Source organism: Callorhinus ursinus, unplaced genomic scaffold (assembly GCF_003265705.2).
Source record: "Callorhinus ursinus isolate GAN/ISIS: 27379988/994484 unplaced genomic scaffold, GSC_fseal_2.0 scaffold58, whole genome shotgun sequence".
Taxonomy (NCBI): domain Eukaryota; kingdom Metazoa; phylum Chordata; class Mammalia; order Carnivora; family Otariidae; genus Callorhinus; species Callorhinus ursinus.
Window position 1 is genome coordinate 463,215 of NW_027397120.1, and position 24,317 is coordinate 487,531.

At 57.4% G+C, this 24,317-nt stretch overlaps 2 protein-coding genes across 5 annotated transcripts; one reads left to right on the forward strand and one right to left on the reverse strand.

The window, feature by feature from the left end:
* Positions 1 to 1,275: 1,275 nt before the first annotated feature.
* Positions 1,276 to 5,156, reverse strand: ZNF511 (zinc finger protein 511). 2 transcript variants are annotated; one of them, XM_025880006.2, is made up of 6 exons: positions 4,935 to 5,156; positions 4,458 to 4,531; positions 3,984 to 4,185; positions 3,686 to 3,810; positions 2,466 to 2,615; positions 1,276 to 1,642 (listed from the first exon to the last, which is right to left on the reverse strand). In XM_025880006.2, the coding sequence occupies exons 1-6, from the start codon at positions 5,085 to 5,087 to the stop codon at positions 1,564 to 1,566; spliced, it is 783 nt and encodes a 260-aa protein (XP_025735791.1). In that variant the 5' UTR covers positions 5,088 to 5,156; the 3' UTR covers positions 1,276 to 1,563. The 2 variants fall into 2 exon arrangements, with proteins under 2 accessions (XP_025735791.1, XP_025735954.1); XM_025880169.2 differs by having other exon boundaries at positions 3,984 to 4,074; positions 4,935 to 5,155.
* On the forward strand, positions 5,115 to 23,253 carry TUBGCP2 (tubulin gamma complex component 2). 3 transcript variants are annotated; one of them, XM_025880163.2, is made up of 18 exons: positions 5,115 to 5,230; positions 7,680 to 7,839; positions 8,907 to 9,035; positions 9,825 to 10,001; positions 10,974 to 11,133; positions 13,288 to 13,495; positions 13,779 to 13,978; positions 14,364 to 14,553; positions 15,118 to 15,263; positions 16,727 to 16,907; positions 17,572 to 17,752; positions 18,545 to 18,717; positions 18,983 to 19,111; positions 19,493 to 19,613; positions 20,164 to 20,307; positions 20,826 to 20,954; positions 21,652 to 21,815; positions 23,037 to 23,253. In XM_025880163.2, exons 2-18 carry the CDS (start codon positions 7,690 to 7,692, stop codon positions 23,170 to 23,172), a joined length of 2,718 nt encoding a protein of 905 aa, XP_025735948.1. In that variant the 5' UTR covers positions 5,115 to 5,230; positions 7,680 to 7,689; the 3' UTR covers positions 23,173 to 23,253. The 3 variants fall into 3 exon arrangements, with proteins under 3 accessions (XP_025735948.1, XP_025735949.1, XP_073740781.1); XM_025880164.2 differs by lacking the exon at positions 5,115 to 5,230 and adding an exon at positions 5,496 to 5,639; XM_073884680.1 differs by lacking the exon at positions 5,115 to 5,230 and adding an exon at positions 5,680 to 5,824.
* The last annotated feature ends 1,064 nt before the right edge of the window (positions 23,254 to 24,317 follow it).

Consider the following 24,317-nt stretch of genomic DNA (forward strand, 5'->3'; position numbering starts at 1 on the left):
AAGCAAGGATTGGAACCCAGGACGGACAGGCCCCAAAGACCACACGGCAGTCTTACTGGGGCTGACACCGTGGACAAGGAGGTTTGGCACAACGTGCTGCAGTGAGAAAGGCCAGTGTGCTCCTGCAGACGGCGGGGGCAGTGCGAGGCACCGTGCAGGAGCTGGAGAAGGAAAGGTCTCTGAGGGGAGGCGGACAGAGACAGAATGGGAGTTTCGCATGTTAGCACTGTCTCTATGCTGTGCTTTTAAGAGACAAAGGAGGGACTCTGGGTCAGCCCTGACACATCGCCCCCAGCCAAGGCTGGTCCCTGCCCGCCCCCCTCCACGAAGTGCATGCTAGGTCTCTTGCTGATGCCCTAGGACCTGCACTTTAGGTTTTGTTTTTTTCTGTAAGCACTTGGTAGCCCACCTTTAGAGCTTTTACTGTGTGAAACTACTGGTGTGACATGACCCCCCTGGACATTCCCTTTGCTCCAGATTCCGGAGAGTCACAGGGGTGGCTCAGCGGGAGCTGGGGCACCAGCCTCCATGCCAGGAGCCACAGATGACCACCAGCTGCCTCTGGCCAAGCCCAGAGCCCAGAAAGGACAGGCTGGAGGTGAGGTGGGGAGAGGCAGGCCCATCCTCCTGCTGCTGGCTGAGCTGGAGCCCTCAAGCCAGCAGTCAGCACAGGAGCAGCCCAGGTGCATGCCTGATGGAGATGGGGCCTCCAGAGAGAGACCCTGCTGTTGGGTCCCCACTCCGCTAGGTCTAGCCCTGAGAGCCCCAACTGTATCAACACGGAGCTGACCCCACTGTTTCCGTTCAGGTGCTGCTCCCAGCACTGCTTCCCTGGTAGCGGCATTACGCTCATCCATACGAGGGTACAATGACTCCACTCTGTTCCTGCCGAGCATGTGCCGGCCAGGCCCTGGAGCTCTGGCCAGAGCCCCCTCCCTCGCCGTGACGCTCCCTCACTGCCCCATCATGGTCTTTCCTTGGAGAAGCCACCCTGGCCGCACTGCCCCCCCGAGGCACGCATGAGCCTTCCCTGGTTCTCACCAAACCCCATCAGGTCTGATCACTGGTGTGGTGAAGGGGTGATCCAGGAACCTCTTGTCAAGCCATGAACATCAGCGACTCAGTGCTGCGTCCTGCCCTTCACCCCCTGGGGGTTTGAGGCTTCGTAAATCCTCCTGAAAACCCAGCACTGAGAACAGATTAGCTGTGGGTAGCTGCTGTTCACTTCTCTACCCAGTTCAACAACACACAAGTGACAACTGGAGACTAACGGGAGACTGTTAAAGGCAAGTATTTACATGTTTACAAAGCACATCCTCAGGACGGCCATTTCATTCCCGAGCATGTGTTGGGGCCACTTCTGGAACTGGTAGGCCTGTCACTGCTTCTGCGGTCACACAGTGGTCCACCAAGGGACTGGCATTGAGGATCAAGGACGGCAAATGCCTGGGTTCTAGGGCAGCCACACCAGAAGGCGAGAGAAATCGCACCACTGACACCATGTGAAAGGCAACCACCCCCTTCGGGGTCTGTTCGGAGGCCCATGGCTCTCTGTCCACATTGTCACCGGTGTTCCTTTCTTTTCTTGGTGCTTTTAAATCCTCGTGACGCACCTTGACCGAAACAGATGGTAGAAGGTATTCTGAAAAGGAAAACAAATCTTTGTACTAAACCGTTACGGTTTTTGCCAATAAAAAACCCAACTCGTAAAAGCAGCATCATGAGTATGCTCTTCTTGTTCTGGGGGGCCCCTTCTCTTTCACTTTGTGGGACACTCAGCACATGGGCGCTCCTTTCCCTGGATGCCCTGTACCCCAGGCCCGGGGCAGCCCCTTCCTGGGGCTGGCCAGCTGCCTCGGACCTGCTTCCTGAGGGAGACTCTCCCAGCCAGCAGCGTGCTTGCCTGGGACACTCGGCCAGGAGGGCCGCTGCTGCCAAGTTTCCAGGCCCAAGCTTCCTGTGACCCAGCATCTGGAAGAAGCCACGGGCATCCAGGACCCACTTGCAGGCCAAAGTCTGGGCGGCAGCATGAGGGCAGCGGAAGGGATACAAGCCCACCTTCCTGCCTGTTTGCATTTGTTGGGCAATCTCTTTCCTCCTGCCCAACATTTTCCCCCAAATTAGACTTAAAGTCAAGTTTAACCCAATGAGAGAATAATTAGTATGAGAAAGACTTATAGATCATAACTTCAGCAACTACAGCCAGTGGTCACTCTAGCCCAGTTTAGGCCATGATGCAAAGGGGAGGGGGTGCCTTGCCTTCCTGGGTCCCAAAGCAGGGCACACACAAGAAACTGAGATATTCAAGAGAAACAGAAAGAGTCAGGCTGTCAACCGCTGCGGAAGCCAACACTCGGACCCAGCATCTGCTTCTCTCAGTGACAATACTGCCCAGGGTCAAGTCCAGCGTCATCCTCATAAAACACACATTCAGAACTTGCTGCAGAAAGACAGCAGGTACTGACCTGTGGCTGTATGTCCGCCGCTCGCCCACGCGTTCTGGGAGGGGGCCCGCGTGTTCAGAGCAGACTTCCATGGCGTCCCCTCCCGACTGCTCCCCATCATCGCCCAGAGCTTCTGCCAACACTTGTACAGTGGCCACCGGTGTGGCTGGACTGTGGAGACAGGGGGGTGAGTGGTGGCCCTGTGACTCTGTCTTCCCTCACGGACCAACTCGCCACAAAAACACCACTGCTTCTTGCAAAAATATTTTAAAGCTATCCTGGCATAGTGTAATTCTTAGAGACAGAGACAGGGACGAAGACAAAACCCTAAATGAACATTTATATGACAGGCGCCATGTGTATAAGCTTAGCGCAATTACACTTTATCTTTTGAAAATAGTATTTCTGGGGTGCTGTGTGGTAAATGCCTATCAGGGGAGCATAAAGTCTTTTCACGACCATACTTGAGAAATCTACTAATGTTAACTACAGAGTACTGAGAGCCTCCTCCCTAACCCCTACGGGACCCAGCACTGCAGGGCTTTTCTCCCTGAAATGATCCCTCCAAAAGGAGAGAGCCACCTCACATCCAAAGCCTCCCACTGTCCCATGCCGCAGCTTTCAGAATTACATTACTTTAAAGAGCAGAGTCCCACTGAGAGAAACTGTCTGAAAAAACTTCAATCAACACAACTCTCAGGAGATTCTGAAGGACCAAAGAATCACTTGAAAGAGGCAAAGAAATACAACACAAATTCAAACATTACTCCTGAAGCATTTCCCCAGGTGCACTCTTAACAACGACAGTGGCAAAGAGCTTTACTGTCAAGTCACCAACCAGACAAAAAAAAAAAATCACAGGGTCAGTGTGAGGGGAGGGCCGCAGGGCCTGGGACAAATTCCCAGGGGCTGTCAGCACCACATGGGGCTGGCACCTGGGGGGCAGGTGCAGGTACAGCTCTAGTGTGAGTGCAGAGACAGGGGTGATGCTCCCAGATGCCCCGGGGCAGGCACCGCTCTGAGACCCCCACTCATTCCCAACAGAGCAGCAGAACCACGCCCTCCTGGTTTAAGCCTCCTGACGAACAACTGCCGGGCCAGCGATTCCGCATCTGCAGCTGAACGTGACATAAGTAACGCAGATGCTTAACTACAGCGCCAGCACCCCTCGAGTCTCTACACCCAAAGTGCTTTTCTAAATTCAACGGCCCGCAGCTTGCTTTCTGTACCGCCTCGCGTACCCTCTGCTTTTCTTCGGTTTATCAAATCGGAAGTCGGCTGGGTAGAGGTGACGTCTCACCAGGTGATCCTTCCTGTCTTTGCCGGTCTTGAACTTCTCTGTGCAGCCTTCCACCAGGCACTGATACTGAAACACAAACGGTGCCGCCGCGTCCTGACCCCCACCTTGATGGTGCCCCCTCACCTGGCCCCTGACCCCCAGGGCGCTGGCACCCACCAGGCAGACAGCTCAGGAACAAGCCCCCTCCCCCACCCCCAGACGACTGCCCTTGGGCCCGGGGGCGCGGACGCATCACCCACCATGTCCTGCCTTTCGGATAGGATCTGGAACAGAGAGTCATGCCACTCCAGTATGTGGGTGTCCAGCAGGTGCACGGAGGGGAAGGCCCGTCTGCAGAAGGAGCAGACGTTTCTGTGCAGAGTGTGGTAGTGGTGCTCATAGTCCTCCAGGGTGTCGAACACCTGGCAGCACCCTGCCCCCTGACAGGTGAACTCGGGCACCCTGGCGAAGGAAACCGCCTCGTGGGAAGGCCGTTCTGCGGCTAACAGAGGGCCTCAGGCTGCCGGTCCACACCTGTCCTCGAAGTGGCCTGATAAAGCACTGATGTGTCCTTTCCAATCCCAAATCCAACTCTCACAGGCCAGCTAGGAGGCGGCCAGGCCAGACCAGAGGGGCGTGGACGGTGGTCGGGCTGAGAGCGGCAGGGCAGCAGGTCACCGGGAGGAGCGGGCAGGGCCTGGGGAGGGGGCGGCGCTGGGCCCAGAGCCACTCACCTGGGCCTCTCAGGCGCCTCTGTCACCTGCGTGAGCACGTCCTGGAGGTACAGGTGTCGCTGCACATCCCCATCCTGCGGGACACGCACGGAGTGGGCGGGGCCGGGCGCTGTGGTTCCGACGCTCCAGCGGCCGCAGGCCCCGCCCCTCCATAGGCCGCCCCGACCGCAGGCTCCGCCCCCAGCATCGGTCCCGCCCCTCCATCTTGCCCCGACCGCGGGCTCCGCCCCCAGCATCGGTCCCGCCCCGCAGGCCCCGCCCCCTCCCGCCGGCCGCCCCCCTCGCCGCGGGCCTCGCCCCCACCCATCGGTCCCGCCCCGCAGGCCCCGCCCCTCCAGCGGCCGCCACGACCGCAGGCCCCGCCCCCACCCCCACGGTCCCGCCCCGCAGGCCCGCCCCCCTCGCCGGCCCCGCCCCCGCCCGGAGTCGGCCGCGTTCCCCGTCGACAACTGCGTTCTCGCCCCTTGGCTCACACACCTCGAAAAACTCGTGGTCCCGCGGGAAGCGCACCCGGCGCGCCGCGAAGTGGAAGGGCGGGGCCCCGGCCGCGGGGTCCCGCTCCACAGGCAGCGGCTCGGCCGCCCCGGGTGCCCCCACCAAGCGCGAGCGCAGCGCGGGCGGCAGCTGCATCGCCCCGCGCACTCCGGCCCCACGGCCGGCCGGCCACCGTCCGCGAGCGGGGCGGGCCGGAAGTGTCGTCGCGCCACTTCCGCTCCCGGCGCGGGCTGCGCGAGGGGCTTGGGCGCGCCGGGTGCAGACGCCCGGCGTCCGCGGTGAGTCCGGCGGGGGCGCGGCGGCGCCTGGCCCCGGGGGGCGGCGAGGCCGGGCGCGTCCTCCGTCCCTGCGCGCTCGTGCGGCGCGCGCGGCGCTTCCCCGCGTCGACCGCCCGCGGGCGCAGGCCGGCCAGGGGCTCGCCCCTGGAGCGCGCGCCGCCCGGGCCACGGTCGGGTCCCCACACGGGACCGCGGAGTCCCCCTCGCAGACCGTGAGCTGCGGACGGCCGCTGCGGAAGCCCGCACCGCCGCTCTCCGCCTCCCGCCGGAAGGGCCGGGGCCCCCGGCCGCTGGGTCCCGCCTGTGCGCGGCGCGTCCGCGGACCGGAGCCAGAGTGGTCTGCGGACAGTTCGCGCTTCTCGCTGGAAGCCGTTCGGCGGCCTCCCGCTACCTTGGTCCCCTCGGTCCAGTGAGCCTCTCTTGGCCGGTCAGGCCCTGCCTTTCTAGGGACCTGCGTCCCGTCAGCGCCGGAGACGTGCCGGCCGCCGTGCCCCGTGCCCCCCGCGCAGGGAGTAGGGGCGGGCTCGGCTACCCTGGAGCCTCCGGCCTAGCTGCGGAGACCGACTGTGCGACAGTCCCCTAGCGAAAATGGTGGTGGGTGGCTTAAGGGCCGCCAGGCTGCTGGGGACTTGCCAGGGGCGGGTGGGGAGGCTCCGAGGCTGGCTCCCCTCCTCGCACAGGTGGTTCAGCGTGGACGTGCACGTGCACGCACGCGATGGCCGGGAAAAGGGGCTTCTGTGTCTTTAACAAGAAATAACCTTAAAAAACGTAATTTAAAAAGTGTAATTAACTTATTTCGTCCTGGAAGTAAAGGTGTGTGGCTCCGTTCCCAGTCAGTCATTTTCGCAGCTAGGAAGAGCTCTGGACAGACCCCGTTTTTCACCTCTTAGGAAACAGCATTAGGAGTCTTGACTTTTTTTCACAAACTGTCTGATGTTTTCCAAGCCCATTTGTGCAGTTAGCTTTGAGCCCTCAACAAACGCTCGCTGCCACTTCTCTCTGCCTAACTCATTCCTGGGGAACTGTGCAGTAGGCGGCCTTGCCTCCACCCTCTGCGCCGGAGCGGTCGGGAGGAGGAAAGGTCTGCCCCGCCACAGACGTCTGTGTTTGCAGCCACCGACAGAAGAACTCAGGAGCGTCGGAAAGAGCTGGCGGGCTGTTGTGATCAGATGCTCCTCCATGCTGTTTTCCGTGGGGGTGCTGTTGACATTTTTGGTGGGGTGCTTCTGTCGGTGTTTAGGTTCCCTGGCCTCCTGCCCACTGAATGCCAAGAGCACCCCTCTGGTCACTGACAACCAGAAGTGTCCCTTACACATTTCCAGATGTCCTCCCAGGAGAGGTCCTGCCTGCAGCTGAGAGCAAGTTGTTGCAGGAATCGTTCCAGATCTCCACAGAGAACTAGCTTCCTTGTATATTAATACTTGTGACATAGGCATGTCTGTGCTTGTGTTTTTACCACAAACACAACGTTTCGTGCAGATAGGTTTAAAATAAACATTCTCTCAGATGATCATTCTTCTGAAGTGCTCTCTCCACCTGCTTGTATCTGGTGGGCAGGTGTTTCCTTTCGGTGGGAAACAGTGTGGTTGCTATCTAGCATGACAAAGGGTCCTCGGTCCAGCCAGTACAGGACAACCCACATTCCTTGGGACACCTTGTAGCACATGGATAAAACCAATTGCCCTTAGATTCAGAGAGGCCTCAGTGGGAAAGTCCCGTGTCCTCTTTGCTGTCTTGCTTGTAGTTTGCAGTGCTCGTTCGGGGTCCTCTGTGATCGGTAAGGTAACTGATGGTTTAGGATGCTGTTGGTGACTCAGATCCAGTTTTCCTTTTGTAAAACCAGCCACTTCTCCAGTAACAACATTTCCACTTGGTCAGCCCTGCGTAGTAAAAGCACACTTATTCCCGCTTCTCTAGTAACAAGGCCATAGGAACTTACCAAGTATGGGCCCTTTGGGGCTTTCACAGCAGCTCTGTGGGTAGGATTTACTAGGCACCCCTTGTCAGAAGAAGCCTAGAGAGGACAAGCTCCTTGCCTAGGGCCCTCTAGCCCAGAACTGGCCATGTCAGGGTTCAGACTGGCTGGGACTCCACAACCTAGGCCCTGCTGCACCTCATGTCCGTGACTGGTTACTGTGAGCACCTCCTGATTTTACAAGTATGTATGCTCACGCGTAACTGTTCTGCTTTTATGTTTGGAGATACCCTGGCTCCGGCCAGTTTTAAATGTTTATATACTAGGAGATTAGAGCCTCACTTTCTCAGTGTGGATTTGCAAACTAATATTCATTAGTTAATTAGCATATGTGGGAGTGTGTGCTGAGTCTTCTCTGCTTGATGCTTGATATTTAAGTTGGGCCTCGTCTCCACTAGAGCTGTTAGCACAGTTTTGTTTTTATAAATGGCTTTCCTCTTATCTTTAGGAAAACCTGTTGTGATGTTGTTTCAGAGCCAAAACTATGAGTGAATTTCGGATTCACCATGATGTCAATGAGCTGCTCAGCTTGCTGCGTGTCCACGGAGGGGATGGGGCTGAGGTCTATATTGACCTGCTGCAGAAGAATAGGACCCCCTATGTCACAACAACTGTATCTGCACACAGTGCCAAGGTGGGTTCCGTCCCTGGTGCTGCGCTGTGCCCTGGGCAAGGCGGGCCCCGTCCTGGTGCAGCGCTGTGCCCTGGGCAAGGCGGGCCCCGTCCTGGTGCAGCGCTGTGCACAGAGTTCACCAGCTTCCTGCCTGAGCAGCCACAGCATCACCAGTGTTGACGGCAGACAATGCTTGTTAAAGGCTTTTCTTGGACCAAGTTTTGTGCTCAATCATCAGAAGATGATTCCTCTTAGTGGCTCTTGTAACTCACCCTGTTGTACAGATGAGTAATTGGAGGCTCAGGGAGAGCGCTGGGCTATCAACCTGACTTTAGAACCCAGGTTCTGGGTCCCATGAGGAAGGAGACTCCTATTCCTCTGGATGAAAAGGAAGCTCCTGGCGACGCCTGGCTGACTCAGTTGCCTGGAGCATGCGACTCTTGATCTCGGGGTCATGAGTTTGAGAGCCCCACATTGGGTGTAAAAATTACTTTAAAAAAATAAATAAAAAACTTGAAAAGGAATCTTCTGGTATTAACTCTATTGAAATCCCTTTAAAGCAGATTTTTCTATCTTTATTCAAATAGTATATAATTCAAAATTATAGATTTTCAGTAAGAGAGAATTTTGAAATTTATTTTTAGAAACACATCATGAAACTTCAATTATTTAAGTAGATTAATAATGGCACCAGGATAATTAGGAAAATTCACTGAGCAGACAGTGTTTGGGAACACAAAAGTGAATTTAATTTATAACAAGGGGAACATCATAAATCAATGAGCAAACATAACCCCTGAGCCTAATTACAAAGGGAATAGCATTGAATGTATGAAGCAAATGCATAAACTGGTAGGAAAATCTAAGTGGTTATTTCCTGATCTCAGGCTGAGGAAGCATAACAGGAGGGAAACTACAGGGGAGACCGTGCATAGGGTTAACAAAATGTTTGTTGGGTTTAAGTCTTATTTCAGAGGTATGTGATCATTTAGCCTACCTAATTTCACTATTTTGGTTTTTGTGTTTTATTTTCTGGAAGATTTTTTAAAAGTTATTGTCACTGAATCTCTCGTGTTTGTGCTTTTGAGGTTAAAATAGCAGAATTTTCTCGTACTCCGGAAGACTTTCTAAAGAAGTATGATGAACTGAAATCTAAAAACACAAGGAACCTTGACCCACTAGTGTACCTGTTATCAAAACTCACGGAAGACAGAGAGGTAACGGCTGTGTGGGCTCACTTCAGGAGTGTCGGGAAAGGCGAACGGGTGGCGGGTTTCAGACGGAGTTTGTGTCGGGGGGTTGCGCCGGTGGACGCTTACGAGATTTGCTCCCTTGAGACAGTGCCTCTGATGGCACATTTCTGTGCTGCTTTCCCTGCTCTGTGCTAGTGGCACTTTGAGGTAAAGTAGGGATGTATTTGTGGTGCTTCAGAGCGAACGTAGCTCACACTGGCAGTAAACTTGAGAAGTATTCCAGGCGTTACCTCCCGGGGTGGGGGCTTTATTTTTTGTTGTCTCATGCTGTGTTTTCATGTGTTGTGAATTGTACATGTGTCATTTGCAACACTAAGGAAAGCACTCAGTGTCGAGGCTGGAGGAGCCGCTGCGCCCGCGAGCGTCCAGGGAGGTGCCTGGCCCTCTCCCTCTGCAGGCCCAGGGCCTGTTTCGGGGTGAAGGATGCGGCCAGGCACATTTGACTGTCTGCGCCGGGGACGGACAAAGGGAAGTGGTCCCGCTGCAGTATGGGAGACTGGCCGAGTGCAGAGACGGGGCTGTGCCCTTGGGAACGGAGTTTGGGGATTGGCTGTTGAGCGGCCGTAGGATTATCCGCCTCTCCTGATTTGGAGCTGTGGCACCTTGTGGCAGCAAACGCTAAGAGACTGGACTGCAGCTCAGGGACTCGTGGGGTCCTGTTGTTCCTCCACATGGAGTCGGGAAGGAAGGAAGCAGGGGCTGGCTGTGCTCTGCAGAGCTGGCCCATGTGATCACGATCTTGTGTGTTTTCAGACTCTGCAGTATTTACAACAGAATGCGAAAGAACGCGCCGAGCTTGCAGCCAGCGCTGCAGGCAGCGGCACCACCAACTTCAGTGCCCCTGCCACGGCCTCCAAAATCTCCATGCAGGAGCTTGAGGAACTGAGGAAGCAGCTTGGCAGTGTGGCCACGGGCTCGACGCTACAGCAGGTGGGGCTCCCGCACCACCCTCCGGGGTGACAGTCCTGGACCACAGGAGTGGATAACCATGTAGGAAGGTTCTGACCCACCAGGCTGTCGGGCTTGCCTGTTGGGGGCACTCGGATGGATCTCAGCCTCCGTAAATTGTGATTCTTCCTTTCCCTCAATTAGTTTTTGACAGTTTATTTTTGTAAGAATATGCTTTATAGACCATTTTCTGTCTCTCATACTTACCCCTTTCTCCTGCCCTTGGTTTCATGTCCTGCCCCCCAGCCCCTTGATGTACGTCTGTCTTGTCATGGTGTTGCCCCTGTGGCTTTCACGCCCTCAGAGCAGCGCCTGTGCTTGTTGGGCTCTGACAGGCACGACAGCCGGCGCTGGTTGGGAGTGTCTTACATCAGCACCTCCCGGGTCCTCACACTGCTACCCTGTGTGACAGATGAGGAAATAGTTGCACCTACCCTCTCGCTGGCCACCCTTGACCTGGAACTTCCAAAAGCCGGGCCCCTAGGACTGCCCTGGTCAGCTTCTGGTGGCTGGTCCCACAGGAGGACCACTGCTCTGGGCATGTGCAGGGGGTGGCCTCTCCCCTGGCCCTGAGGGGCCCAGGTGGGGGCTCCCTTCTCTAGCTGGCTGTCCCTGGGGCCTTGTCTCCACCCATCAGGTCATGTCTAGACTTCGTGCCACCAGGAAAAAGCCATTGAGTCTATATGTAGAGGGTCCCAAGAAAGGTGCAGCCTGTTGCCCGTGCTCCTGGCTTACCTGTGGGTTCTGCACAGACCGAGACCCCGGTGAGAGGCGGGGTCCCCGTCTTATCGCCAGTGCCTTGCACCATGATGGGCATGGAGATGTTCACTTCTTCACGCTTTTATTGAACCCTCATGTGTTGAGTGATTGACTTCTCTGGTGCCGTAGATGTCAGTTTTAAGTATTAGTACTAAAAGTATGTCTCTTCTTTGTTTTTGAAAATATCCCCACCAGTCTCTAGAACTTACAAGAAAGTTGCTTCGAGATAAGCAGAACAAGAAAAATTCAGGCCAGCGCCTCCCCGTCTTTCCGCCATGGGTATACGAGAGACCCACACTGGTTGGGGATTTCCTGACTGGCTCAGGCGTAAGCACGGACGCGGCTGTGCCTATAGGTATGTGATGTGTGTGTTTCTAACACCCGGGCGCCTTTGAGCATGTGGTGCGCTGTCCTTCCTGAGTTCTCATCCTCAGTGGTGCCAAGCTCTTGTGTTCTCGCTGCCCCTGGATGTTCCTTTCTCTCTCCTCCCTGCACCTCATCTTCCAAGCAGATCCTTGGGGCTTGCTCCCAGGTCTTCCTTGCCACTTTTCCTTTGCAGGGTGACCTCGTTTGTTTTAAGGAATCATATTGTCCCCATTGTGATCCCAGATCTCTACCCTAAGGACGTCTGCCTGAATTTTGGTCTCACGTGGCCATCTGTCTGTTGTGTGCGTCTGCAGTGGGGCTCCTGACCTTCCCTCTTGTGTCCCCACTGTGTTTTCGCACAGTGACTGGTGTCACAGGTCACCGGGTCCTGGAGCTGGGAGTGGTACCTGTGTTTGCTTCCTTCCCGCTGCACCAGCCTGGTCCCAGGCCCCCCCCCACCACCGTCTGCCCGTCTTGCCCAGACACAGTCCTTCTGCTCTCACTGGCTTGGGGCTCAGCACCTCCGCAGAGCTTCCTGTGTTAAAGGAATGTTCTGGATCTGCTCTGTCTAGTATGGGGCCATCTGCGGAACGTAGCTAATGGGCATTGAACTGCAGCTGGTGCGGCTGAGGAATGGGTGTTTAGCTTTCTTTCCCTTGGCCCATTAGCCCGTGGCGTGGAGCCTCGCATCCTGCCCTGCTGCCATGTGGCTGTCTCCATCATCCCAGAGCTAGCGGCTCTGAGCCTCAGGCCTGTGTCCCGTGTAGCTTCTCTAGTGAGCCCTCAGACTCTGGGGAGCCGCAGAGATCCTGGTGGATTGGCCTCCAGGCCACACCTCCCTGTGCAGTGTCCCCTCAGCCTGGCTTGTTCCCCTGTCCCTTCAGCGCTTAGCCTCCAGGCTGGCTGTGCCACCCCGGCTGTTCTTCCTCTCTCAACCTGCAACACTGTCCTTTTCCATATGTGGGCAGGGTGCTGGAGGGCAGGGTGGTGTCTGCGCCCTGAGGCCAGGGTCCCCACCGCAGGACCAGCTGACCCGGTGCTGCACCCCTTACCCCCCACTGAGGGCGTCCACTGGGGCTCTTACTGGGGTGATGCTCAGATTTCAAGTGGGGAGTGTTGGTGGCGATTCCTAGAAGGCACCCCTGCGCTTGAGAAACAGGAAGCCGAACCTTACCGCTTCAGTTGGAGCTGTGAGTGGGCTTGTCCTGATGGCCGTCGGAGTCGTGGAGAGGAAGCGGAGCTTGAAGTTCAGAGCATGGCTCTGAATGCTGCGTGACCCGTGCCTCACACGGACAGGTGGCTGCTGTGCTCAGAGCCTGTGTTCCACCGTCAGCAGGCTGGTGTGCGGGTGTGCAGCGCCAGCAGTGCTTCTATGAACCACCACGTGTGGTGCAACACCACCCTGCGCCACCAGGCCCCAGTTCTGGGGTGCCGCGGGGCTGACACGGGCATCCACTGGGCCAGCTGCACAAGGCTGGGCTGTGAGGCAGCGTCACGGAGACACCGTTTTGTTGCTGCTGCGTGTGCTCCCCACACGTGGCGATCTGTCCCAGCAGGTGTTGGGGAGGACACCGAGGGTTGTGAACCGAGAGAGGCAGGGAGCTGCCTGGGCCAGGAGGCGTTTGGCCGGTGGCCCTGGCCGATGGCTTGTGACTGTCCCCAATTGGGTGGTTGTAAGGAAACCGTCTCATACTGTGCATACGTGTTGGAAGTTGTCACCACTTTCAAGTCTTTGAAGGAAGTCTTTTCATCCCACAGCAGCCCAGACTCGATAAGTTGTAACAAGTGCTGTAAGAACAGCTTACATCAGAAGTGCTTCTTAAATTCCTGACTTTCTCCTTTTAAACGTCAGGCTTTTATTTGCATCCAGAGGGTTTTATCTACCTGGTACTGTAAGGCTGTGGTGCATTGCTCAGGCTCCACCTGTCCTGTGCTCATGGTGCTTTTGGAATCCTAGGCTTTAAGCTCCCTGGGATGAGTCAGATCCCAGTGAACAGCCTGATTCTCATGCCCATGAACGTATGAGGGAATAACAGAGAAATCAGTAGAGGGTGCCTGAGTAGATTAGGGCAGGAGAAAGATCAGTGGGAGTGAGGGGCCCTGGAGGTGAGGCCATGGCCCAGCTGGTCTCTGCGGCCCACAGGCACGCTGCCCCTGGCCTCGCAGGAGTCGGCCGTGGTGGAGGACCTGCTCTATGTGCTGGTGGGTGTGGACGGCAGGTACATCACCGCCCAGCCCCTCACCGGGAGGCAGAGCCGCACCTTCCTCGTGGACCCCAACCTCGACCTGTCCATCAGGGAGCTGGTGAACAGGATCCTCCCTGTGGCTTCCAGTTACTCCACGGTGACCAGGTAGATGCCAGACGGGACCTGAGGCTGGACACAGGCCTTCCCAGGTGCTCTTGACCCCTGCAGCTTGCATTTTGTGTCTGTAAAGATCATTTGACTCCTAAAGAGTGTCCTCATCTTTTGTGACCCGGTTTCATGCCTGGCACGGTTTTGAAGGGCCTGGGGACAAGTGCAGGGGGCTGGTTTCGAAGAGCTTGAGTGGGGAGGGTGCTCGGAACATCTGACATCTAATCTGAAAATGTGGCCTCCCCTGCTCATGGGTCCTGGGTGCTCCTTTCCCTCCTAGGTTCATTGAAGAAAAGTCTTCCTTCGAGTATGGACAGGTGAACCATGCCTTGGCGGCTGCCATGAGAACCCTAGTGAAGGAGTACCTGATCCTGGTCACGCAGCTGGAGCAGTTGCAGAGGCAGGGCCTCCTGTCACTTCAGAAGCTCTGGTTCTACATCCAGCCGGCCATGCGCACCGTCGACATCCTGGCCTCCCTTGGTACATGCCTACCCTCCCACCCGCCATGTCGGCCGGGCCATGGGAGGGACTTGGGGCAGTGGGCAGGCACAGTCCATGGCGGAGTGGGTCGTGGCGTGTGAAGGGGAGACTCCCAGACCAGTGCGCCAGGCATTCGTTTCTTCACTGTGGATGCCAGGGTGTGAGGCCAGAGCCTGTATTGCTTCATGTTTTAATTTGTGGGAGGAAAATTCTGGAAGCTCTTACTGATAAACTTTCATTGGTGATTATGAGCTTATGGTTTGAGTGTCTCCCACGAGAGGAGCACCTGTCCCCAGAAGGAGGTCCTGGTGTGTCGTGACGTAGCTGGGGGAGCTGCGGGCACCCCTTCTCAAAGGCACTGAGTGCTGCCCCCCCCCCCCGGCAGCCACCTCGGTGGATAAAGGCGAGTGTGTTGGGGGGTCCACTCTGAGCCTTCTCCACGACCGGAGCTTCAACTACACGGGCGACAGCCAGGCACAGGGGCTGTGCTTGTACTTAACCAAGGCTGCCAGCGTGCCCTACTTCGAGATTCTGGAAAAGTGGATCTATAGAGGAATAATCAATGACCCCTACAGGTAGGGCTCGCGGAGCCTGAGGGAGATCTGGGTAAGACGCCCACATGCAGCCATGCTGCCCAGGGAGGCTTTAGCGTGTCGGGTGGCAGGGTCAGAATCGCCTCGCGTGCAGCTCCCGGGCTTCCGTCACAGTTGGTGAGGGTGGGTGTTCCAGTACATTCGAGGAGCCAGGGCGGCCCATGGACAAGTCTGTCGTGTCGAGGTGTATTTGCTAAAGGACTTTAAAAGTCGTGCCGAGGAGTAGCGTTTCTCTGCTGGTGATTCACATAACAGTCTGGGGGGGGCCTGACAACGTGATTTTAAAACCGTGCCCCGCCAAGCAAGACCTGAAACAGGCATGAAGGGGTCGCTCCCCTGCTGTGGGGGTCGGCTCGTTGCCTGGGTTCGCATGGCAGGGAAGGGCTCCGTTCCCCTGGCGGGTGGGGCTAGAGAGGTTGACCTGCAGCCCCGTGGCCCTGAATTTCCTCGGAGCGGGCTCTCAGCTGGGGACTGGGCACGGGACGTCCTGAGCCCGTCGGCCTGTCAGGCGTGGCTTGCCGCCTGAGGACGTCCCGTGCCTGCCAGCGAGTTCATGGTGGAGGAGCACGAGCTGCGGAAGGAGAAGATCCAGGAGGACTACAATGACAAGTACTGGGACCGGAGGTACACGGTCGTGCCGCGGCAGATCCCCTCCTTCCTGCAGAAGATGGTCGGCAAGGTGCTCAGCACAGGTGAGCCCCACGCCCTGCCCAGCATGCACTCGCCTCTGTCCTGTGGCTCTGTGCCCCGCCATGCACTGCACGGGCTGCAAAGCCCCCACAGGGTCTTCCTGGGCCTGGCCGTTGTCCCGTCTGACTCCTGGGGTTCTGGGTGCTGTTGCTTTGTTCCCTGACCCCAGGACGTTGTCTCACAGGTGGCTTTTCCTCACTACTGCGTTTCTAGAACTCTGTTACCACTGACAGGAAATTGCTTTCCTGCTCCCAGCCGGCGCCAGACGTGCGGCTTTTCCACACCAACATCCAGCTCTCCTGTTGTCTGTGCGCACCAGCCGGGCATCCTGTGAATTAGCCCAGTCCCGGCACGGACCTCCCAGGGTTGGTGGGCACGGGCTCCTCAGGCTCAGAGCTCAGTCCCTCAGGGCGGCCCCCACATCAACACTGCTGTCCGCACCGCTGTCTGACGTGGCTACGAATTGGAGGTTCCCGTGACCCCCTCCTCGGGGTTGATGATTTGCTAGGACGGCTCACAACTCAGGGAAACACTTTCCTTTCTAGATTACCGGGTTATTAGAAAGGATGCAAGTGAACAGCCAGCTGAAGAGGTCCATGGGGCGAGGTCTGGGCGGGTGCCGAGCACAGGAGCTCCAAAGTGTGTGGCACTCGATGCGCCACCCCCGTGTGGACGTGTTCACCACCCGGAAACTCTCCACACCGCTCCACTTAGGAATTGTAGGGAGGTTCCGTTATGCAGGCGTGAGTGATGAGATGGTTGGCCGTCGATTTATCCCGTCTCCAGCCTCTCTCCGAGCCCGGCATCGGGGGGTGGGACCAAAGCTCCCGCCCTCTGGTCACAGGGTTTGTTCCCCGGCATGCAACCCCCAGCCTGAGCTGGACAGGGGCTGCCCAGAGTCACCTCCCGGGCGTGAACTCAGCTGTACTCAGAAGGGGCTCATGAGCCACAAGATTGCAAGGGTCTTAGGAGCTCAGTGCCAGCAACAAAAGCAAAGTCCAAGGATCCACGTCCTTCTGGGTCAGTCTCATACACCACTGCAAGAATAGCAGTCGAGGACCTGGGCTCTGGCCCAGGGCTGTTCCACTCGCCATCACACGGGCTGGGAACCGGAGTTAGAAACACAGAAGGACTGAGGTACTGGACAGTCTTCCAGCCAGGGACTTGGTGATCAAGGACAGGGTTGGAAGATGGTTGGGAACCTCATTCTCTGAAAGCTTTTTGGAAATTATTTCTGTGTTTTTTGTTAGAAGAATCCGGATGAAAGAGAGTCTAGCCTGTTGTAGCACTTAGTGCTTCTGTCCTTCGTGGGCATCAGTTGTGTTTCCCTGCCTCACGTAAAGGGCTCTAGAACTGTGTTTCCAGTCCACTAGCTAGTGTTGGGGTCACGGTATCCAAGGTTCAGACCTGTGGTTTAGCGTTGGTATAGTGAAATTTTTAATCTGTTTTCTCCTTGTCTTTTCAGGAAAATATCTGAATGTAGTCAGAGAGTGTGGTCACGATGTCACCTGCCCAGTGGCCAAGGAGATCATCTACACTTTGAAGGAACGAGCATATGTTGAGCAAATCGAGAAGGCTTTTAACTACGCCAGCAAGGTCCTGCTGGCCTTCCTGATGGAAGAGAAGGAGCTCGTGGCGCACCTGAGGTGAGCTCTCTGCCTTCTGCCTTCTGGCTCAGCTTGTAGAACCCTCCTGACGTCTGACCAAGGCCAGAAACTTAGTCTTAGCAGCTCTGCTTCGTCGACAGAAACACAAGCGTGCTGCCAGGTTGTCTCCAGCCTGAGAACCTTGCATAGTTGTGACCCTGCCACCTTGGTCCTGCTCCCCAGAGCGCGGTGGGGCCATGGTCTGCCTGTGTCACCTTGTTGGAGGTAACACAGCTTGCCCAGTCTTGCCACTGGTCCAGGGCCACTGGCCCTTTCTGGACAGTGTTTCCTGCCATAGCTGGACACAGCGGTCCTTCACCTGTACCTAGGAGCTGTTCATTTCTGCTCGTTTGTGAAGCTGACTGTTTCTCCCCTTTCTAATGTACTTCTCTGGTCTGTGGCCATACCACCCTGAACACCCCCGATTTCATCTGATCTCAGGAGCTGAGCTGGGTCCGGCCTCCTTAGGGGAGCACTGCTGGGCGAGGAGCTCAGCTCGTCCTCCCTGGGCTGCGCTGCCTAAGCCCCACCTGATCATCCAAACTGCTGGTTGTGGTGGGAGCCCTTCGTCTGCATGCAGCTCTTCCTTGTCAGCCGTCTGTCAGCTTTTCCTGCGTGTCCCACAGCCGCGCTGGTGACCCCTGTGCCCCCACCTGCTCTGTAGGTCCATCAAGCGCTACTTCCTGATGGACCAGGGGGACTTCTTTGTGCACTTCATGGACCTCACCGAGGAGGAGCTGAAGAAGCCGGTGGACGACATCACACCCACCCGTCTGGAGGCCCTGCTGGAGCTGGCCTTGCGCATGAGCACTGCCAACACGGACCCTTTCAAGGATGACCTCAAGGTGGGCGGGGCCGGGGGGCGCCCGTCGACCCAGCGACGGGGCCGGGGCAGGGGGGCACCATTCAGACCCACTGACCTGCGTCCAGGCAGGTGGGGCAGCCACCTGAGCAAGATGCTGGCCGTAAAACCCCAGGAGAACCCAACCCTTGACGGTGATACCGCAGCTCACCCTGAGCAAGGTGTGTGAGCGGCTCAGGTCCGTTTACACGCAGATTTTTTTCGATAAATACAGTACAGTGACAGAAACGTATTTTCTTTCTTATTGATGTTTCCTGTTCTGTCGCTTTATCCTAAGAGCACGGTACACGTCATGACAGAACACGTGCTCGTCACGTGTGTCAGGCTCTCGGTCAGCAGCAGGCTATTCAGTTAGGGATACGGGAGGTCAGCAGGTCCCTGTGGACTTTCAACTGAACCAGCTGGTTGGCACCCCAGCCCCAACATTGTTCACGGTCACCCTGCTGTTTTCCACTAAGTATGCTGCTCTTTCGGCTGGGTCCTGGCACTTGTGGTAAAATTGTAAATCTGAAGAGAGTCAGGCTTTTCTCATTTGCTGTGTAGTTTCTTGTTTACGCCATCGGGCATCTTAAAAATGATCTCTCTGCACGTTTTGCTTCGGTGGAAAGTGGCTGAGGCTTTATCGGCAGACACTTGTTTTGTAAGCCAGCCTTTACGATGCAGAGTCTACGTCGGAGGAAGCTACCTCAGTCCTGGACTTGCTTCTCCAGCTCGTGGGGCAGCTGGGTGGGGGCAGCGGTCAGGATGTGACGCTTTTTTCTTTGTCTTTCTCAAGATCGATCTGATGCCTCATGACCTCATCACTCAGCTCCTGCGGGTTCTGGCCATCGAGACCAAGCAGGAGAAGGCGATGGTCCATGCTGACCCCACTGAGCTCACGCTGAGTGGCCTGGAGGCCTTCTCTTTTGACTATGTTGTCAAGTGGCCCCTGTCACTGATTATCAACAGGTGAGCATTGGTCTTTCCGGCACCAGCTGCCGTGGACACAATTCCAGGTTGGCCCGGAAGGCAGGATTGCATCCACTCTGCAGACAGCTGTCCATGTCCACTTCTGTGCGGGGTGGGTTGCCTGGCTGCCTGGTGGCCAGGGAGCAGAACAGCCTCAGCGATGTCAGAGCCTCGGCCGCCACGTGCCATGAGCCTCATGGTGTCTGAGGCCGGCAGCGCCCACCAGGTGTCAGTCAGCGTGCTGTGCGCCTTTTCCTTCTTGCAGGAAAGCCCTGACCCGCTACCAGATGCTCTTCAGACACATGTTCTACTGCAAGCACGTGGAGCGGCAGCTCTGCAACGTCTGGATCAGCAACAAGGCCGCCAAGCAATACTCCCTTCACTCTGCAAAGTGGTGCGTCTGCTCTGCACTCCCAGATGCTCCCCTCAAGGCAGGAGCGTTTCACTCTTCACAGCTTTAGAAAGGCAGCTCGTCACACAGCTCTGTAGCTTTTTGACCCGTGACGAGTTTCACACTGCAGCGCAGGGCCGTGGCCGCCCACGGTAGACGTGGCTCTGTCCCTCAGCTGTCGGTGTGGACGTGCGGGTGCTCGGGTCTGTCAGCGTGAGCCCTGTGAGGCTCGGGGGTGTTTGTTCACTCCCGCCGGCGCACACGCTGGTCTGTGACACCGGGTGGTGTGTGGGCCTGTGTGGGGGCGCTCAGCGCAGGGCCCCCTGACAGCGGAGCGGGGGGCCCACGGCTGCCGCAGCGGTGACCATTCTTGTGCTTGCTCAGGTTTGCTGGTGCCTTCACTCTGCGACAGCGGATGCTCAACTTTGTTCAGAACATTCAGTACTACATGATGTGTGAAGTGATGGAGCCAACGTGGCACATCCTTGAGAAAAACCTGAAGTCTGTGAGTTTGAACTTAATACCGGCATAACACTTAAAAGACTCTATGCCAACCGGGTTGCACCAAGTAGGTTCTTGTGAAGGGAACATAGTGGGCTGGATGCCAGGGCGTTAGTGCCGTGCTTGCCCCGGGCTGGTGAGGAGGAGACAGCAAAGCCCTCCGTACACAGAAGCGGTTTCTTTGTGAACACAACAAATGTGTGCGTGAGTGAGACTGGGATTTGGGGGGGTTCCCCTGAGGTGGTGCGGAGAGCCTTGGGGTTGGGGTGGCTCTGTGCCCCCCACCCCCATCCCATCACCCCTGGGGTCTGTCAGCAGGTCCCAGAAGCGTGACGGGACGGCAGCCATGGAAGAACCAAAACCGTGGCCTTTTGGAGGCATGTTTAGCATTTTTTTGTGGGGGTATTTTGAAGTTTCCTCTCAAAATCCGTAGGGTCATTTAAGGAAAGGAAACAAAACAGAAGTACACAGAGCGGCAGCCTGGCCCGCATAGGGGTCTGGTCTCCTCGCAAAGTCATGCCGAAAGCCAAGGCAGGTGCCGTCTCTCCACGCAGGCGTCCAACATCGACGACGTGCTGGGTCACCACACGAGCTTCCTGGACAACTGTCTGAAGGACTGCATGCTGACCAACCCCGAGCTGCTCAAAGTCTTCTCCAGACTCATGTCCGTGTGCGTCATGTTCACCAACTGCATGCAGGTGCGCCACCATGCAGCCTGCCTGCCTTCTGCCCGCCTTGTGCAGGGCTGTCTCTCTGAGGCCTCTTCCGCTGTTGTGGGCCGGGACCAGCAGCTGCAGCGTCTCTGTCCCCAGCCCTTTTCTGGGCACCTGGCATTCTTTTTGTCCAATTCAAGTTATTTGATTCAGTTACAAGCAGCTACCTAAAATGCTGATACAGAAAGTAAGTATTGGGAGGCAGAGGGGGTGACGCAGGGTTCACCAGGGCTCCAGGGCGTGCAAGGTGGTTGCCAACCTCTGGGGGATAGGAGCCTGGGAGCCAGATCCGTATGGGGCTCGCCCTGGGGAGATGCTGTCTTCAGAAGACTCTGTTGACGAGCCCTCTGACAGGCACCCCTAGAAGGCATGTGGGCACAACTGCAGCTCCCCGAGTTCACGTCTGCTGTCCCCGCATCTGCAGATGGTGCCTCAGCTGTGCGGTGGTACATACTCCACTTGGGCTCCTGAAACTAACAACAGCATTTCTTCCTGACCCCAAGAGATTTACACAGAGCATGAAGTTGGATGGTGAGCTGGGCCGGCTGATGTTGGAGCACGGCACGATGCTGGGGCCGCCCACGGAGGCCGAGCGGGCAGAGGAGCGTGCCCGCAAGGAGCTCGCTAGGAAGGTGTGCAGCGTCCGGCTTTGTCCAGCAGGCCCGCCGCTCCCCTCCTTCCTGTTGTCCCTTTGATTAAAAAAAGTTCATCCTAATTAGGTTCCAAACATGAGCTAGAGGATCTCTTCTCCAGATTTGTCCAAACCTCAGCCCCGCTGTGCTTGAGGGTGAGGCCACAGTTCCCCAGAGCAGGGGTTGGGGTGTCTGCAGAGGGCCTGCCACGCAGCAGGCACAGGGCCATGGGCCCTGCTGTCACTACGGTCAGAGTCCAGCCTTAACTAGAAGGACGAGGTGTCTCCACCTTCTTTGAGGGGATGCGGGGAGGGGCATGGGCCCTGCAGCACCAGGCCCAGCTCTGGAGGGAGCTCAGGCCCGTACTCCCGTGTCCACTCCCTTTGCTGAGAGGGAGCCAGGAGAAAATGCTGCATTCCCTTGAAAATCTGAGCCACGTAAAGAACCCATGAGGTGCATGGACTTGCTGCTTCCTTGTGGTGGGAGCAGGGCAGGGCGCCAGCTGCCCAAACAGAGCATGTCTCTGTGTTCCGCAGTCTTAGGAACTTTTATGATGCCTTAACTTTTATCACATGAAAACTTGCCCAAATTCCTTCTATTTAGAAAAAAAAGGGGGGTGTGGAGGGAAGCCGAGCTGGTAGTGAGCAGTGCTGAGGTGGGGCTGGAGGCACTCATGGTGCGCGACCGTGTCTTCTAGTACCTGGCTGAGCACGTGGATGCCCCTCAGCTGACCTCCAGCTTCGAGGCCACCATCAACAAGTTTGACAAGAATTTCTCGGCACATCTGCTTGACCTCCTGGCCCGACTGAGCCTCTACAGCACCAGCGACTGTGAGCATAGCATGGCCAGCGTCATCTCCAGGTGGGTGCGATGGCACCGTCCCGTCCCGTGTGTGGTCAGGAGTCCTGGGCTTCCCCCATGTGCCCCCCCCATGCAGCTTTGGGCCACCGCAGGGAGGGGGTGACTGAGGCAGTGTCTGCTTGGGTGTTTGGGTGTGCGGGCACTCGTCCTTCACCTCAAGGTCACTGCTCATTCCCTGAAGTGACAGATGCGCGTGTGTGGTGGTTTGTGTTCACTCGTGAGTGTGTGCACCAGTGACCGTCCGTGCCCCGGCGCTGGTCCCTGTCTGTGGGCCGGGCTGGCTTGGGCTCACCTAGCGCTTTGCTCCCTGAGCCAGGACCCAGGACACTGGAAGGGCCCCCCCCACCAGCCCCCAGCCTTGGGCCATGCATGGCGGCAGCATCACCCCGTTTTCAGATGCGCAGCCAGGAGGCAGGCAAGGGAAGACAAGACCAGCAGTGCTGCTCAGGCCAGGAAGTCACTGGGAGCCAACAGGGGGGGTCATGGCAGCGCTTACTGAAGCCTCCGTGTTTGGGCTCTTGGGGCTGGCTGGGCCTTGTCACCACTCTCAGGAGGTGTGACGGAGCATTCCTGGTGGCTCTGGGGGGGCCCACTGGGGAGGACACAGTGCAGGAGCGTGGAGACAGGAGCAGGGGCCAGCAAGCTGGTCAGCCGGTTTGTGGTTCTGGGGCCAGCGGGTTCCCACAGCCTGTGAAGCCTGGCAGTGTCCTGGACGCCCTGCTCTACAGAGGGGAGGCAGAGGGTCAGCTGATTTCCAATGATTTGGGGGAGGTGTCCTTGCCTGGGACGGTGTCAGACGGACGTCTGATGTCCTAAGTACAGGGCCTGGGAGGTGCCCTCAGCCTATGGCAGCCTTGGGCCCTTGTGCCAGGTAAGGCCGGCCCCAACATCGAGGGGCCGGGGAGGGCTGCCAGGGAGGTGGGTGGGGGGTGGGGGACAGCTCTTCTGCTGGGGTTTTAGCAGGGAAACTGAAGCTATGCTTCTGCTTAAACCCCTAATTAGGAGTTTTGGTTGTTCTGCTTTCAGTTGGCATGTGTGTTTAGGTTCCGATGTCAGTGTTGCTTGAACCAGGGAAGGCTGTGTGGGTGGGTGTTCCTCGCACCTGGTGCAGAGCCGACCCTTTGACTGCGGGGTGGATGGGTTGCCTGGTGTGGCACCGCAGGGAGGGCACCTCTGCACCTGGGGCATCTGCGCGGGAGCCCAGCCCGTCTCCTCCCGCAGACTGGACTTCAATGGCTTCTACACGGAGCGCCTGGAGCGTCTTTCTGCAGAGAGGAGCCAGAAGGCAGCCCCCCAGGTGCCTGTCCCACGGGGCCCCCCAGCATCAGCGCCCAGGGTCGCTGTCACCGCACAGTGAGGTGAAATGAGTTCAAAACCTTTTACTTGGATATCGCTGAACCACCTGTTGTTGCTGTTTAAATATAAAGTCTGAATGTCATTCCTGCGTGCTGCTCTCGTGTCTCGGGGTCCTGGGTTCTGCTCTGCAGCAGCTGCCCAGACCAAGCGGGCTCCGCACGAGCTCTGCTCTGAACTTTCTTCAGTTGAGCAGGGTCACTTTTTTAAAATGCTTCTGTTCTCAAATAAAGAGAAAGTGAAAACATACAGCATTTGAGCAACATGAAGATAATTTCCAAAGTGCCATGCAGGGGACGGGGTAGGTGTCCACAGCTGGTCAGGTGCACGGGCCTGGACTCCCAGAAATCCACTGTTGTGCTAGGCTGGGCTCCGGGCACTAGGGGGCAGCACGGTCCCCGAGCTGTCGCAGGGCCGGGCCAGAGGCTGGGGGAGTCCTCAGGAGCACCTGCCCGCCCAGCCCGCCTGCTGGCCCGCAGAGGCCCTAGTGGAACCTGACCCCGGCCGCCCCACACCTGTGACTCCCGCCATGCTGCCCACCTGCCAGAGGTCATGTGTCACTGTCCCAGTTGATCTCTGACCACCTGCCCCGGGAGGGGGGTGTCCTTCTGGGGGACACGGAGGAATGAGAGCCAAAAGCAGGCTCCTGGAGGCAGCCTGGGTCCCCCCTTGTGGCTGCTCACTGCCTTGCACAGGAAGCACCGTGGAGCTGGGGGCTCCCTTTCAAGCCACAGGAGGTTTCCTCTTCCAGTCTGCGGTGTGTACAGCCATCATGGCCAGAGCCCTGGCGTTGTGCAAACCTCTTGCTGAGCAGAGGAACCCGCCGGCCCCTGGCTTGCGGCCCTCCTGCCCTGCCCTGAGACCCAGAAACCTTGTGTCGCCATCCCGGGCTGCGGGCAGCAGGCTTGCCCACGGCACCTCAGGGCTGCAGGCGGGGTGGGGGTGGGGGTGGGGAGTGGCACAAGAGCTGTGTTGGGGGCTGCGCGGGGTCCTGGGCCCTAGGGGCAGGCCTGTGCTGGTCCTGGCTGCCGACGTTAGCTGCAGGCGCAGTCCGGTCCACTGCCCACGGAGCGTGTGCGTCCGCTGCAGCTTTGGTTTCTGCCAGTGCAGGGGCTTTTGCCTTTTACTTCTTGTTTTCAAATAATTGCA